The 15,153-nt window shown below is 41.2% G+C and overlaps 1 protein-coding gene across 1 annotated transcript; it reads right to left on the reverse strand.

Moving 5' to 3' along the window:
- Positions 1–3,537: 3,537 nt before the first annotated feature.
- FAM8A1 (family with sequence similarity 8, member A1) lies at positions 3,538–14,516 on the reverse strand. The gene is made up of 5 exons (XM_011967583.1): positions 13,688–14,516; positions 12,129–12,249; positions 9,813–9,936; positions 8,824–8,963; positions 3,538–7,052 (listed from the first exon to the last, which is right to left on the reverse strand). Exons 1-5 carry the CDS (start codon positions 14,397–14,399, stop codon positions 6,908–6,910), a joined length of 1,242 nt encoding a protein of 413 aa, XP_011822973.1. The 5' UTR covers positions 14,400–14,516; the 3' UTR covers positions 3,538–6,907.
- Between the last annotated feature and the right edge of the window lie 637 nt (positions 14,517–15,153).

Consider the following 15,153-nt stretch of genomic DNA (forward strand, 5'->3'; position numbering starts at 1 on the left):
TGATTTAGACAACTCCTAAGAGAAAGGGAAAGTATCTGAAAGTATCTAAATGCACAACATATAGAAGGTACCCTACTTCTTGCCTGGTGCTATGAATCATGCCTAATTTGCACATCGACTTACATACCTTTTTTAAAAGTTGAAAATAAACATACACATTCATTTCTCTTTGTGCTTCTATCTTCCTTGGTAAGTTACTGGATAGTGTTTATTAAAATTCTTGGAGATACATACACAAAAACTAGTTGTTTCTTGGTGTGTGCAGAAGAAATTGTTTCCAGAACCACACTCCTCCCCCAAATCCCCCGCCCCCATACCAAAATCCACAAATTCACGCATACTCAAGTCCAGCAGTGGCCCCTGCAGAACCTGAGCCAACCCTCTGAATGTGCAGGTTTTATATCCCATGAATACTGTGCTTTTGATCTGTGCTCGGTTGGGTTAAAAAAAAAAAGAAAAGCCCGTGGTAAGTGGGTTCACAGTTCAAACCTGCGTTCAAGGGTCAGCTGCACTTTCTTTTGTATTATTTTACTGCTTTTTTTTTTGTTTGTTTGTTTGTTTGTTTTTTTTTGTTAAACTGGACTCCTGTGGTCCCTAAAAGAGCTCTTGGAACAGTGTTTGGTAATTTTATTTTTCAGTTTGAATGTACAGTTATTTTGTGCTCAGTTTTAATTTGCTGAACTTCTGGTTGGTTGGAGTTTCTTTTTTTCCAAGATGGAGTCTTGCTCTGTCACCCAGGCTGGAGTGCAGTGGTGTGGTCTTGGTTCACTGCAACCTCTGTCGCCTCAGTTCAAGCAATTCTCCTGCCTCAGCCTCCTGAGTAGCTGCGATTACAGTTGCCTGCCACCACGGCCGGCTAATTTTTGTGTCTGTATTTTCAGTAGAGACAGGGTTTTACCAGGTTGGCCAGTCTGGTCTTGAACTCTTGACCTAATGATCCACCCGCCTCGGTCTCCCAAAGTGCTGGGATTACAGTCGTGAGCCACCGGGCTTGGCCTGGTTGCAGTTTAAATTTAGAATTCAAGGTATTTTTCTTACTTGAGATATGTTAGTACATCAAATGCTGGTTGGGGGTAGAAATTTCGCTTTCTTAGCAGTATACATTTGACACCTGTTGAAGGGGCCAAATGTGGCGATGAATACTGGAAGAGGTAACGGAATTTGTGTCTTACTGCTGAGAAGTTAATTCTTAAACTTTGTAGGTTAGTTCTTAGCCATTCTCTAGGCCCCTATGGCTGAAGCATTCTGCTTTTCTCTAAAAATTGCTAGAAATAATGTTTACTTTTATTTAGTACTCTTTAAATAAAAAGTCACTGAAACCATACTTAGTCTGGTTTATGTTAAAAATGGAATCTTCAGCCCCCAACCTGAGAAATCTATAGGACTGCATTCAGAACTTTGGGCTTTTTTCAGTCGGACTACTTTAATTCTTGGGAACCTCCGCCTCTTGGGTTCAAGTGATTCTCCTGCCTCAGTCAACGCGAGTAGCTGGGACTACAGGTGTGCTCCACCACACCTGGCTAATTTGTGTATTTTTAATAGAGACAGGGTTTTGCCATGTTGGCCAGGCTGGTCTCAACCTCCTGACCTTGGGATCTGCCCGCCTTGGCCTCCCAAAGTGCTGGGATTACAGGCGTGAGCCACATGCCCGACCTTGCTTTGGGTTGTATGCTGCATACACAAGTGAAAATTGAGGATATTTGTGGATAGCGGGGAAAACAAATGTTGGAAAGAAAGTAATAAAAGCCCATACTTCTCATGCTGGGCCAATGAGTAATGAAAACGGATTGACAGGGTCCCCCTCTGTCACCCAGGCTGGAATGCAGTGGTGCGATCATAGCTCACTGCATCCCTCAACTCCTCAGCTCAAGCAATCTTCCTGCCTCAGTCTCCAGAGTAGCTGGGGACTACAGGTGTGTGCCACCATGCTAAGTTTATTTTTTGTAGAGACAGGGACTCAATACCCGATCCTCTTGCCTTCCAACGTGCTGAAATTACAGGTGCAAGCTACCGAGCCCAGCCAGGGATTTTTTTTAACGAAAAATAGTATCTGAAGGGAGGAAAGTCATGTTCAGAAACTTTAATTGAATAATTAGGTAGGTGTTTTTACAATTTGGTTGACCAGAGGACTGGTGGCTCACTGAATGTACTGTTAGTAGTATTTGGCAGGGTATGTCAAATATATGTTCTAGGGCCCCATCACCAGAAACTGACTGGGTCCGGATGGGGTCCAAAAGTCTGCATCATCAAATAAGCACCTGGCTGACTGATGCACTGAGGTTTGGGGGTGTCACTTTAAAAGTAAAGTGTTTTGAGTAATTACAATTCCGGGCATTGAGAAAAAGGTACAGTTCAGACCACTGAAAAATGTCTTTAAGCCGCCTACTAATACTTGTTACAAATTATCCTCTGAAATTACTTGTTTCATCTAATTATTTGAAGTTATTGAACTAATTTTAACAACATATAACCAGGCCATATGCTGGTTAAGCCTGTGAATAACTTTTTAATTGGAAAGTATTATTTTACTTTGGAAAAGTAAAATACAGTGTAAAGGTTATTTTGGCCGGTCCATTTAATGGAAACTGACAAATTTGGTCTAGTAAAATTGAGAAAGTGGGGGTAGTAGGCCTAGCTACATGCATCGGCTGTATGACCACGTCAGTCAGAGACTTCATTTCCTTTTGTAATATGGGGCACCTTTTGTAAACTTGTCTCAAAAATCCACTGTAGTTCCAAAACATTAAGTTTGTGGCTAGGCTTATAACAGCAACACATTGTCTATAGGATTTGGACCATCTTTTAGCTACACTCTTAGTTTATCCTTTATTATCTTTGCCCTTGTTGAGTGAGGAACCTGTTGTTTTGCTTCCTGCCCTTTCTCTCTGGACCTGTTCATAAAAGAACGGGAAAGGCTTTTAAGGTCAGAACTGAGTTTAAATTGCCCAGATGAGACTTGTGTGGTGGTTGTGATGGTTAACAACTCTTGAAGGACTGGATTAGTTTAATAGTAAGCTTAATTCATGTACAGGTAACTTGTGAGTGTGCCTGCTAAATCGTCCCTAAAGATGGACGATTCTTTTTTCACAGATCTCTATTTCTGAAAGCATTCTAGTTTACTGCTAAACCCACTGGAAAAGCTGTATTTAGAAGCAAGGAAGTCGGGTGCGGTGGCTCAAGGCTGTAATCCCAGCACTTTGGGAGGCTGAGACGGGCAGATCACGAGGTCAGGAGATCGAGACCATCCTGGCTAACATGGTGAAACCCCGTCTCTACTAAAAAATACAAAAAAAAAAACTAGCCGGGCGTGGTGGCGGGCGCCTGTAGTCCCAGCTACTCGGGAGGCTGAGGCAGGAGAATGGCGTGAACCCGGGAGGCGGAGCTTGCAGTGAGCTGAGATCCGGCCACTGCACTCCAGCCTGGGTGACAGAGCGAGACTCCGTCTCAAAAAAAAAAAAAAGAAAAAAAGAAGCAAGGACTCCCTAAGCAGGAGATTCCAGATTCTTGATTCTCAAAGAAACAGACAAAACACAGATACATTGATGACTATTTATTGAGACAATACAAATTGGTGGCATACAAATTATTAAAAATAGAATGCTGAATTTTATTTCTAGGTGGGCCATCAAGATACTGTTGACAGGTCAAGCCTTACTATAATGAACTGCAAAGAAACAGGTACACTGTTTGAAATGAGGAACTTTATCCAGGCAAGCATGGGATGTCAGGAGTGGCCTGTGGTACTGGAGACAAGGAATATCAAGTAATTGACATATTACTTGTCAGATTTTAGGAATACTGTTATTTAGGCATATTCAAATAAACAACTGCCTGTTTTCATAGGGATAAGTACATAATGAAAACATTTAATATCCATACCTCCCTCAAAAAGCCCTTTATTCCCAAGTAGCAACTAGTGTAAATTAGTTTTCAATTCCTTTCTACCCTTCCTTTGCTAGAATGCATAACTAAAACACTCAAGTCACTGAAGGGAACAAATCCTTTTACTGTCACTTGAAACTAAAAACACTGACTCATTTTGTAATTTGGGTGAAGTAGCTCCCAAATATAATGCATTTTTTTCTATCCTATATGCTTGGGTAAAATCGGAAGGTGAGTGCTTAGGCAAAAATAACTCCTGAACCAGTGGGAGCAAAGTTCAGTTGGGCAATACTCTTTATGATACTGACAAGCGAAGGCGTATTAGTTCAAAAAGTGCTGGCTGTATTTCTGTAGTCACAGAGTAGTCTCAAGGTAAGGCTTACCCAGCTCTTGGCTCCCACATGAGTGTTACTCAGTACGCCAGATTTTTCTCAAGGTGCATTAGCCACTCAGGATAATTTTACTGGTGGGAACAGATTTTCTAGACATCCAAATTAACTGCCAATTCTGGTTTATCTTAGGGACATGCTCATTGAAATGGTATTCTCACTCAGCTTGAATACTAACTTTTGTTCCCTTATTACCTTGTTAAAGTGATGAATATGTTTGTACAATGCAGACAACTTTCTTTTGCCTTTTTAGGCTACAGTTTCAGCATGGGAATTATACTTTGACACAGAAAATGAGGTCTATAAGTGAAATATAATACAGTGTTCTGGAAAGCAGGAGACTACCTTACAACCCCAAGAGAAAAATATGTGGCACTAAGGCCTGGTTCCTTCTTCCCTCATTGTTTTGTCACTTTTTCCCAAACTTTGGGAATCAAAATCTCTGCACAAATGCTGAATTCATAAATTGAAACAGACTCTTGGGTTCTATTATAAAGGCAAATAATATTTCTATGTATTTTGTAGGGTTATATAGTATAATAACTCGAATCCATGGTTGGATCTGACTGAACCTACAGATACTAATCTGAATGACTCATATATAGAAAATGTGCAATATTCTAAGTGCAATATTCTAAATATAAAAAGTTAAACTGGACTAGTTTGTTTTTGTTTTATAGTATAAATGAAAATGACCTAGATGGTAAACTATTCAATTATCTGAGCAGAAATTATGAATGAAAGACGTACTCCAGACCTATATGACTGAGGGACATTTCAACTTGAATTCCCCAGTGGCAAAAGTGTTGTATAAACTAATGCTAGTGTATACCCTACTAAAGTGTCAAGTTATGTAACATCTCCTAATTTTAAAAATGAAAGATTTTTCTTCTTTTTTTCACTGTGAAGGGCAGTAACACTAACTCTTCCCCATGGGTGCAAGTGAATGATTTATTTAGTACATTGACATACTTAACTATTAGTGTTTCTGGGAAGTTGGATTTGATATAAACTTATTCTGAAAAACATGGTTTATGAAATTTTATAATAAAATTATTAATAGACTGTTTCTACAATCAAATGTGAGTATCTGTTGTCACAGTTTTAAATGTAAAAGAAAAACCTTTGAAAATTAATATAGTGATAATAGACATGTACTGTGTTTGCTATTAATTTTAAGACCAAGAATACTGCCTAGATTGATCCCTTAAGTAATCAATTTTTGAACTGTGCAATGCAGTTTAGTGTGTCTTTGGAAAATGATGTCAGAGCTGGAGAAAATACCTAAAAATGAAAACTTAAACCATAAATAGTACAGGTATATCTCAGCAAGCTAAATGGGACATCTAGGAAAAGCACACACAGAATAAAACCCCATAATTTTGCTTCAACAGAAGAATAAAGCAAAATGGCAATATACACAGTATCACTTTGCTTAACATTTCCCCCCAAACTTTAGCAGACCCAAAATGAGCTTAAAGAACCTAGAATAACGTGTGGGAATGATAGTCTCCCTTGCTTTAGAGAGAATAGTCCATAACGGGAAAATTGCTAATATTTTGCAAGCTATTAAGAGTATTTAGAGTTAATCATGAAATACTAAGATTTTTTTAACTCCTTGATGTTTCAAGTCATGGAACTATATAAAATATAAGGAAAGTAGTATGAATAAGCTGTATATAAACAGAATTTACACTCATTGAGAACACTGAGAAGCACTAATACTTTCTTCATGCTGCACACATACTGGGAATACTTTTACAGTAAATATGCAACTGTTTGATGGAGGTAATTTCTCCCCACATATTTATAGTCTGATTCAGGGCACTGAAAACACTTGCACATAAAATTGTAAGTTCAATTTACACTGAAAACTTACTCCCCCACCATTAAAAGTAATCACTAACTTACCTTTAAAAAAAACCAATTAACGTAAGCAATGTGACTTAATACTTTTTCATCATCATGAGAAACTTGCCCCTAAATACATGTTCAAGCATTAAGAATAGTTGTAAAGTTTCATCATTACCAGAGGGAACTGCAGTATGGATTGGAAAACTTCAGGTAAGGCAACTGCTAGGCCTGCCTCACTCGTCCCTTTCTCTCGCAGCCAACTCACCAGATCTCCTGGGATGGGAGACAGTGGATTATCCAATTTGTGTTCTCATTCCCTCCCCTAAACACCAAAGACAATTTCCCCAGAAAGTGTAAACTAAAAGATGAGTTACACAGGTGTTTACAAAACACAACTGGACATTTTCCATTATTTTGGGATAAACCAAAATTTTAAAGTTTCATTTGGAGATTTCAAAGTTGAAAATGCTTTCAGCAAATTCTTAGATCTTAAGAAAGTACCTTAGATCTTAAGAAAGTATATACTGTCCATTGTTTATAAAATCATTTGCCTTTTTGATCTAAACATTTTAATACTTGAATTTAATAGGTTTTTTCTTCTGGAAAAGTTCTTTGGCATTCAAGTAAAATCAATACTTTCAGAGTAGTCACCTGCATCACACTGGAGTGACTGCTTTAATTTCTAAATCATCAATTAGTGTATAACCCAGGGATACTGATGGCCTTGATACATAATTTAGTCTTGTCATTATAGTGTGTGGAAATCAGGGCTTTGGGGGGCATCATCTGACTCCATTTCTTTTTACCACAATGGTTCCTGCTACAATGTCATAAGCTGTTCGATTGTGCTGAAAAAACAGCAGTGTGATGAAAGCAGGGAAAAAAGAAGCAATCGAAAAATTCTTGATCAAAGCTCGTATAGTGGACCTAAAATGTTAAAACAAAAATATCAGGTAAGTTACACATCAAACCACATACAGATTAATGGTATCCCATCAAGTTCAAAACAGACATTTAAAACACAATCATACTTCTCTACAAAAGTCTACAGGGAAAAAGACATTCAAAGTATAGTTGAGAGAATTTTTATCTTTGATATATTTTCAAGTAGCAATGTATCATAATCAAACCACCTGGGCTATTTCTAAAGACTTCAACAACATAGAAGACCTTAGAACTTGAACATAAAAAGCAACAATAAACATGTCTCAGAATATTGAACTAAGGGTTTACAGAGCTTTCTAGTATTTTCTCAGAAGAAATGAACATGAATTCCGAGTATTTTCTGAGTATGCTTACTGTAGTCCCATTTGTCTACCTTATAGAAAGAACTTGCATTTTAAAGTACTGTGTGTTCTTTAATCAGCATTTTCCTTTGTGGGATCCAGTGATTAAGCAAAGCTTTTAAAAGCTTTCAGCAATCACTCAGAATGGACCATTATCCTACTTATGTTAGATTTCTGCCTTTTAGTGCACTGAAGGGCTGCAGAAAAGTACAGTGGCTATGAGTGTGGGTTCTGAATCCAGACTAAATTCAGATCCATCTTCTACCAATTACTAGTTGTATTCCACATCTCCACATCTGCAAAAAGGGAACAATAGTATCTATCTTGAGGTTGTTAGCATTAAATTAGTTAATACACACACAGTGTTACTAACAGTGCAGGTATGTAAAAAGTACTCAATAAACACTAGCCATTACTGACTCTTATTAAAAGAAGTAGGTTTACGACTACCAAATTTTAAGAAAAATTTGAAGATGGCAAAACCAAAGTTTCTATAGTCACTTGTTTGTATTTCTTGATGTAACAATCCAGCTCTGAATCATTCTGGCAAAAATTGCAGCCAATATCTTGTTTGGCTCAACTGACTACCAGCCACTCACCTCCACAATTTCCATTATCACTGGTTGTACCTTCCCCCAGCGCTAGATGCCAACAGTTAACCTTGAGTACTGCAGTATTACAAGCTCTCACCTAACAGCAGGGGAAAGATGCACGAATGCATAGCTGTCAAAACTCTTAGTGCCTATTCAAGATGGAATAATGACAGGTATGGCCAAATGGAGACTCAAGGCAGATTAGTACCGGACCTAATGTTCACAGATCCAGAGAATAATAAAGCTGGCCATGGAGCACTAATACAGCATCAACACCCAAATCATCCTCTTGTATTGTGACTTATAACTCATAAAATGATCATCTTGAGGCCGGGCACAGTGACTCATGCCTGCAATCCCAGCACTTTGGGAGGCCGAGGCAGGCGGATCACAAGGTCAGGAGATGGAGACCATCTGGGCTAAGACGGTGAAATCCTGTCTCTACTAAAAATACAAAAAATTAGCCGGGCGTGGTAGCAGGTGCCTGTAGTCCCTGCTACTCAGGAGGCTGAGGCAGGAGAATCGCTTGAACCCGGGAGGCAGAGCTTGCAGTGAGCCGAGATTGTGCCACTGCACTCCACCCTGGGCAACAGAGCAGACTCTGTCTCAAAAAAAAAAAAAAAAGATCATCTTGAAAATATATACTGTAAAAGAGTGTAAAAGAGGCCTACAATCATGTAACACAGCTGAAATAAATATTTAAACTTTGTTTTAAACTTAATACAAGCTTATCTATATGCTATGAAGAAAAAAACCCAATATTCTAAAACACATTATTTTCATAAGTATGTAGTAGATTAAGCTAAGAAAAGGACTTACGTTGTAATGCTCACATTTGAGGAAGGAATCACTAAAACCCGACTTGGTGCAATAAGCACTGATGTATCACATGTCACAACTCGAAGCCCCAGCAGGAACTTCCCTGGGGTAGCTCCACCTGCTCCCCAAATGCAAATTATCTAAGGAAAGAAGGATGATTTTAAAATAACTTACTGGCTCAACTATACCAATTTTAAAGATAAACTTTTCCTACCGTATTATTTCATGTTCTAATTTTTCAAGTTGAAAGAATTACACAGAATACTCAAAAGTTAACCATTTAACTTAATGCATTTATGTAGGTCTCTAACATGTCCAATACCACGAGAAGTCTGTCTCCTGTAATATTTCTCTATGACTACTATACTTTGTAGCAAGTTGTTTCTGCGGAAAACTACATTGGAAGTTCCACAACCAATTTACATTTTTGGACCACAATCTATGAGTGAAATTTTATTTGAACTTCTAAGACTGAGAAATATTACAAAGAAATTGTAAAATGTCTCTTTTCCAAAAGTTTTAACATAATGATTAGTTAAAATTTGGAAAACAGAAAAGTAAACATACGGAAAAGACATGAATAATTATAAATTTCTATTACTTTTTTGTCTTGGGCTGATAATCCAAAATTAGACTGTTGGCTGGGTGCGGCGGCTCATGCCTGTAATCGTAGCACTTTGGGAGGCCAAGGTGGGCGGATCACTGAGGCCGGGAGTTTGAGACCAGCCTGGCCTACATGGCAAAACCCTGTCTCTACTAAAAATACAAAAATTAGCCGGGTGTGGTGGTATGCACCTGTAGTCCCACCTACTCAGGAGGCTGAGACAGGAGAATCACTTGAACTCAGGAGGCAGAGGTTGCAGTGAGCCAAGATCACACCACTGCACTCCAGCCTGGGCAACACAGCGAGACCTGTCTCAAAAAAATTAAATGTAAAAACATAAAATTAGATTGTTAAATATTAATTCTTGCTGAAGTCAGTAGCTTACCTCATAGAAACAAACTAATAATCTGTATATAAGAGCCACAACCATCATTTTCTGCAAGTCTTCCATTGATGTGTCTTCATCTATTTCTTCTATTATATAATGCATAGCAAACTTAGAGATATCCCTACACAAAATAATAGTTTGGGGTTATAAAGAATTAGTTACCAGAATAGTAGCACTGATTTTTTTTCATTAGTGTAAGTCATACATTTTAATTGAAATTCCAAACTGATCTTTAGATTCCCAACCATCTAGTATCATAAAGCATTCATTAGTTTATTCAATAAATAAGTAGTATTATCATGAGCAGACACTGTACTAGCCCCTGGGAAATAAGGGTGAATGAATTCACATGGTCCCTGCTTTCATGGAGGGTCTAATCTAGCAAAGAAAACAGAACAATAAATAAGCAGCAATAATAAAGTGGGATGAGTACTGTGATGGGGAACCTAGGATACTATGGAAACACACACCAGGTACACTTAACCTTGTGAAGGTTTCCCAGAAAAGACAGACGAGGACCAGAAGGATGAAGAGAAGTTAGACTAAGAGGGAATAATGTTCCAGAAAGAGGGAACAGCAGGAGAGAAAGTCTTGGAGAAAGATAGTATGTGATAGAAGCTGTAAGCAGTTTGGTGTGGCTCATATACTAAATGTGAGAGGTGGCAGTGATTAAGAAATAAAGGCAGGGTGTGGTGGTATGCACCTGTAGTCCCACCTACTCAGGAGGCTCAGACAGCCTCCTGAGTATAAACCACAAGATGAAATTCAGACTTTATCCTGCTGGTAAAGAGAAACCACTGAAGGGTCTGAGCATGGTGGCTCATGCATGTAATCCCAGCACTTTCGGAGGCTGAGGTGGGAGGATTGCCTGAGTCCAGGATTTTGAAAACAACCTGGGCAACATAGACCCCATCTCTAAAAAACCAAAAATAATAAAAATTTTAAAAAGAGAAACTACTGAAGGGTTTTAAGGTAGGAAAGGAGCAGAACCAGGATCTATGATCACTTTGGTTTTATACCAGAGACTGGATTGAGATAAAACAGGAGACTGAGTTACCACTAGAAGGCTTCTACTATAATCCAAGCAAGAGATGACAGTAATTGGAGGAGGGAGAAGCAATGATGATAAAAAATGGGCCAGGTGCAGTGGCTCATACTTGTAATCTCAGCACTTTGGGAAGCTGAGACTGGAGGATTATTTGAGCGCAGGAGTTTGAGACCAGCCTGGGCAACATAGGGAGACCCCATCTCTACAAAAAAAAAAAAAAAAAAATTGTTTTAATTAGCTAGGCATAGTGGAGCATACCTGTGGTCCCAGCCCCTTGAGAGGCTGAGGTGGGAGTATAGCTTGGGCACAGGAGATCAAGGCTGCAGTGAGCCATGATTGTACTACTGCACTCCAGCCTGGGTGACAGAGCAAGACCCTGTCTCAAAAAAAGAAAAATGATCTGGCAGTGAAGAGGTCTCAGGTTGAAAGCTATTCAGGAAATTGAACATAAAGGAGTTGGTATTTCACTGGATGTGTAGTGGGGTGAGAGAGGGAGGAAGAGGGAGAAATCACAGTAACAGGTTTCTGGCAAGGACCCTGAAATTTGACTGCACAGGTTTGTATCTTGACTCTGTCATTTACTACCTTTGTAACATTTTAAGTTCTGTGCTCAACTTTTCACAAACCCAAATTTCCAACTCTATAAAATGGTGGTATTAATATCTACACCTCATCTTGGTATTAAGATTAAATAAGAATCCATATAAAGAAGTGAGCAAGCTCAATATATGGCATATAGAAAGTACTCAGGAAGTGATAACTGCTATTATGATTATTGCTAATCTGGAAGGATTACTCAAATGTCTCAATTTGAAGTTCACTTGGGACTTGCCCCACAGTATAAGCAATCCCATTTGGAAATGCCATCTAGTTGATTATTAATTCACCTACCAAAAGCTCTTTATACCTTTGTCTTTAGAGACTCTACAAGATAGTAAGAGGGAACAGGATAGTGAGAGGTAAATTAGTTCCTGGCCTAAAAGAATAGGTGAATAAAATCAAAGCAGGTTTGGAGGCTCTTTTTACCTATTTTTGATAGGTGAGATTCCCACACATCTTATAGAATTCAGTAAGTTATTTTTTTCCTTTGTAAATATTTCTTAAAATCAACAAGAAAACAATAAATTTGACAAAGCTCTTATAAAGAAATCATGACACTGACAAGTCCATTATCCATATAATCACATGCAGACAAACAGAATGTAACAAAACAAGATCTTTGAACAGTAGAAATTAAAACCTTTCTGCAAATGTCCTCAACTTACTTTATCCCACTGAGGTGCATAATGCTTAAGACAATGGTTGCTTTTATAAAGAAGAGAATAAAGAAATCCACCATCTCTGCCATAAATCTGTGGGCCAAGGATGGAATAACATATTCTCTGCCTGTAAATTTAAAAAAAAAAAAAGTTAGGAAAAACGAATCATTTCACACAAGGCTTGGAACACAAGCCATGTAATGAATTGGTAAAGAAAGTCAAGGTACAACTTAAAAAACAATATTTATAACCTTGCAGCAACTATTGATATTGATTCCACCAAGAACCCATGTTACTAAAACAGAGTAACAGTACTCCACTATTTGCTGAACTTAAAAGTTTGCTTTCAGCACTTTAACGTTTAAAAATTGATTTTCACACGGCCAGGTGCAGTGACTCACATCTGTAAACTCAGCACTTCGGAAGGCCGAGGCGGGCGGATTGCTTGAGGCCAGGAGTTCCAGACCAGTCTGGCCCTTGCCAACATGGCGAAACCCCGTCTCAACAAAAAATACAAAAATTAGCCGGACGTGGTGGCGCATACCTACAGTCCCAGCTACTAGGGAAGCTGAGGTGGCAGGATGGCTTGAACCTGGGAGGCAGAGGTTGCAGTGAGCCAAGATCGCGCCACTGCACTATCCAGGTTGGGCGATAGAAGCAGAACCTTGTACTCCGCCCAATTTCCCCCCAAAAAACTGATTTCACAGATAAATTCGATTAGGGTATCCAATATATTTCACTAGAATTCTAATGAGGAGAATCCAGGTGATCACATCTAAGTGACAACAAAATTAAACATTTTTTAGTGCAAATCAAGGTTAAATATTGGCAATTAGTACAAAGTAAATCCCTGTAACGCCCCCCTCATTTTTTTTTAGTTTTGCTTTCTTTAAAATAAACCCAATGAGTATCTGTCTGTCATCCTAAATTCTGACTGGCATCAGAGGCATCTATTAGTTCTTGTCCCATCTATCTGTGGCTAAATAAACGAAAAGTCTTAACTAACGGATTAAATAGTAAACTAAGAAGTGTACCTAATTCAAAATATTCTAGTTCACACACAGAAGCAAAAACAATTCCACAATATACAAGATCAATAAGCCCGGGCTTCCTAACTCCACTTGTATCCATGTCAATCTCCTTTTATATCCAGTCAGTTCCACTGTCCTAAGTTGCCAATGTCTGAAGAATTTCCAGCATCACCAGTCGAGCCCCTCCAAAACTGGGTTTGCCATTTGCGAATTTAGCTTTGGACCTCACTCTGCAGAGCATGAAAACCAAAGGAAGAGGATGGTTTGAAGAGCAATTTCTTTTCACGAAGAAACAACTAGTCCCATGAGTAAAGGAATCAATTCGGAGTGCCAGGTCTAAAAGACAATGAAACCCATATTGCCTCCTTGTACATTTTGGGAATTTAGGGCCTGGACAAACGATAGCTAGTGCACGGGCAGGATGATCAATTAGAGTAGCAGCAGCAGTTACAGGTCTAAAAAGCGTGCCAGCTCCACCCCACAGGTCCCCGAAGACACTTCTACTCTGCCCCGCCTCCACCTCGCGCTTCTCACCTGCCTGTCGCCCGGTCTCGCTCGGGCTTCGCGAAGGGGCTGCGGATCCTACCCTTGTCACTGGAGTGGCCCGGACCGACGCCTGCACATGAGGAGCCCGGGGTCCCAGGCCCGCGACTGGAGCAGGGGTGCTGATGCCGGCAGCTGTCCGCGGGTCAGGCCCCACGGCCCCGGGGCTCAGGAAGTAGAAGGGGTTGTAATAGCCCAGCTGCGGGGGCGGAGGCGCCGCGGCCTGGGGAACAGGAGCGCCGCCCGAAGGGAAGCTCTGCGGGGACGGCTGGGGGCTGCAGTAGGCGGGGAAGGCGGCCAGGCCGCTGTGCCAGGTGAGGTAGCCGCAGTAGGACTGCCACAGCCACTCGTGCACTTGCCGGGAGTACTCGCGGGCGCTCAGCCGCGCCGGTCTCTCCCGCGGCGCCGCGGCTTCGGGCGCCTCGCAGTCCGCCTGCTCCTGCAGCCCCGGACCGGAGCCGGAGGCCGCCTCCCCGCGCTTCCTGAGCTCGCGCGGCGAATCCAATTCGTCGGTGGCGGCGGCGGCCGCGAGGCCCGGGGCTATGGGCCGACCCGGGGCCTGGGGTTCGGCTTGGGGGTCGTCGCGGGGGCATGGGACGGCGGTGGTAGCAGGGCCTCTCAGGGAAGGGACGAGCTTGCGGTCCCCTCCGCCATCGTCCTGCCCGGGAGGGCGGCCTCGGGCTTCCTCGTGCCCCTCGGCCATAGTCACCTCAGCAGCACCCTCCGGGGTAACTGTCACTGCTCCGTTTCCCTGCCCCAATAGCCCCTCCCGAACAGCCCGGTCGCCACCGCAGCAGCCGCAGGCGTCAACAATCCCCCGCCGGAAGCGGAAGCCCCGCCCCTCAGGAGCGTCGCCCGCCGCCGGGCGGAGCTGGGAAGGGAGGGCGGGGAGGTGCGGCTGCAGTCCCAGGTTCGGGCCCTAGTAGTCGCTGGCTTGTTGGTAACTGGGACGAGACCGTCGCCTTCTGCCTTTTACGGCTTTAAGTCTGTGGCCTGAGGCCTCTCTGTATGTTCACGTGGGGTTGGGCCTAGTTGTCCTGGGAGAAACTGCAGATGGATGAGGAGCATTTCCGAGACAGGTCCCAGGGCCAGCGCAGCCTTTTCTGTTGCAGAACCGCGGCTGTTGTGCTCCATTCCAGTTAACCATTAGTACTCGAGAAGGTGGTACAGAACGCATCTATCCCCTTAGAAGATAAGAAATTAAAAACCAAACTAAACTGGAACCTGTATTAATATATTGGTACCACTGAGACGTAGGAAAATATATTAAAATATAAGTAGTGAGGTGCTATGTATAATTCAGAGGAAGGGGAAAGTATGCACAGGCTAGACTACTAACAAAAGGCTCCAAAGCCTGGGATATGCTGAGGACCTTTCCATAACAGAAAATGAAAAGGCACCTAAATTTGAGACTAGATTTGAGGAAAGGCACAGTTCCGCTGGAGTAGAAAGTGTGT

This window comes from Mandrillus leucophaeus, unplaced genomic scaffold, assembly GCF_000951045.1.
Source record: "Mandrillus leucophaeus isolate KB7577 unplaced genomic scaffold, Mleu.le_1.0 Scaffold800, whole genome shotgun sequence".
Lineage (NCBI taxonomy): Eukaryota > Metazoa > Chordata > Mammalia > Primates > Cercopithecidae > Mandrillus > Mandrillus leucophaeus.

Bases quoted from the DNA above. Each gene is read 5' to 3' on its own strand.
- FAM8A1 (XM_011967583.1), bottom strand. From the start codon at position 14,399: ATGGCCGAGGGGCACGAGGAAGCCCGAGGCCGCCCTCCCGGGCAGGAC. The intron at 12,250-13,687 runs GTGAGAAGCGCG...TTAAATTTACAG, and splicing joins CGAGACCGGGCGACAGGCAG to GCAGAGAATATGTTATTCCA. The intron at 9,937-12,128 runs GTAAGTTGAGGA...TATTTTGTGTAG, and splicing joins ATGCACCTCAGTGGGATAAA to GGATATCTCTAAGTTTGCTA.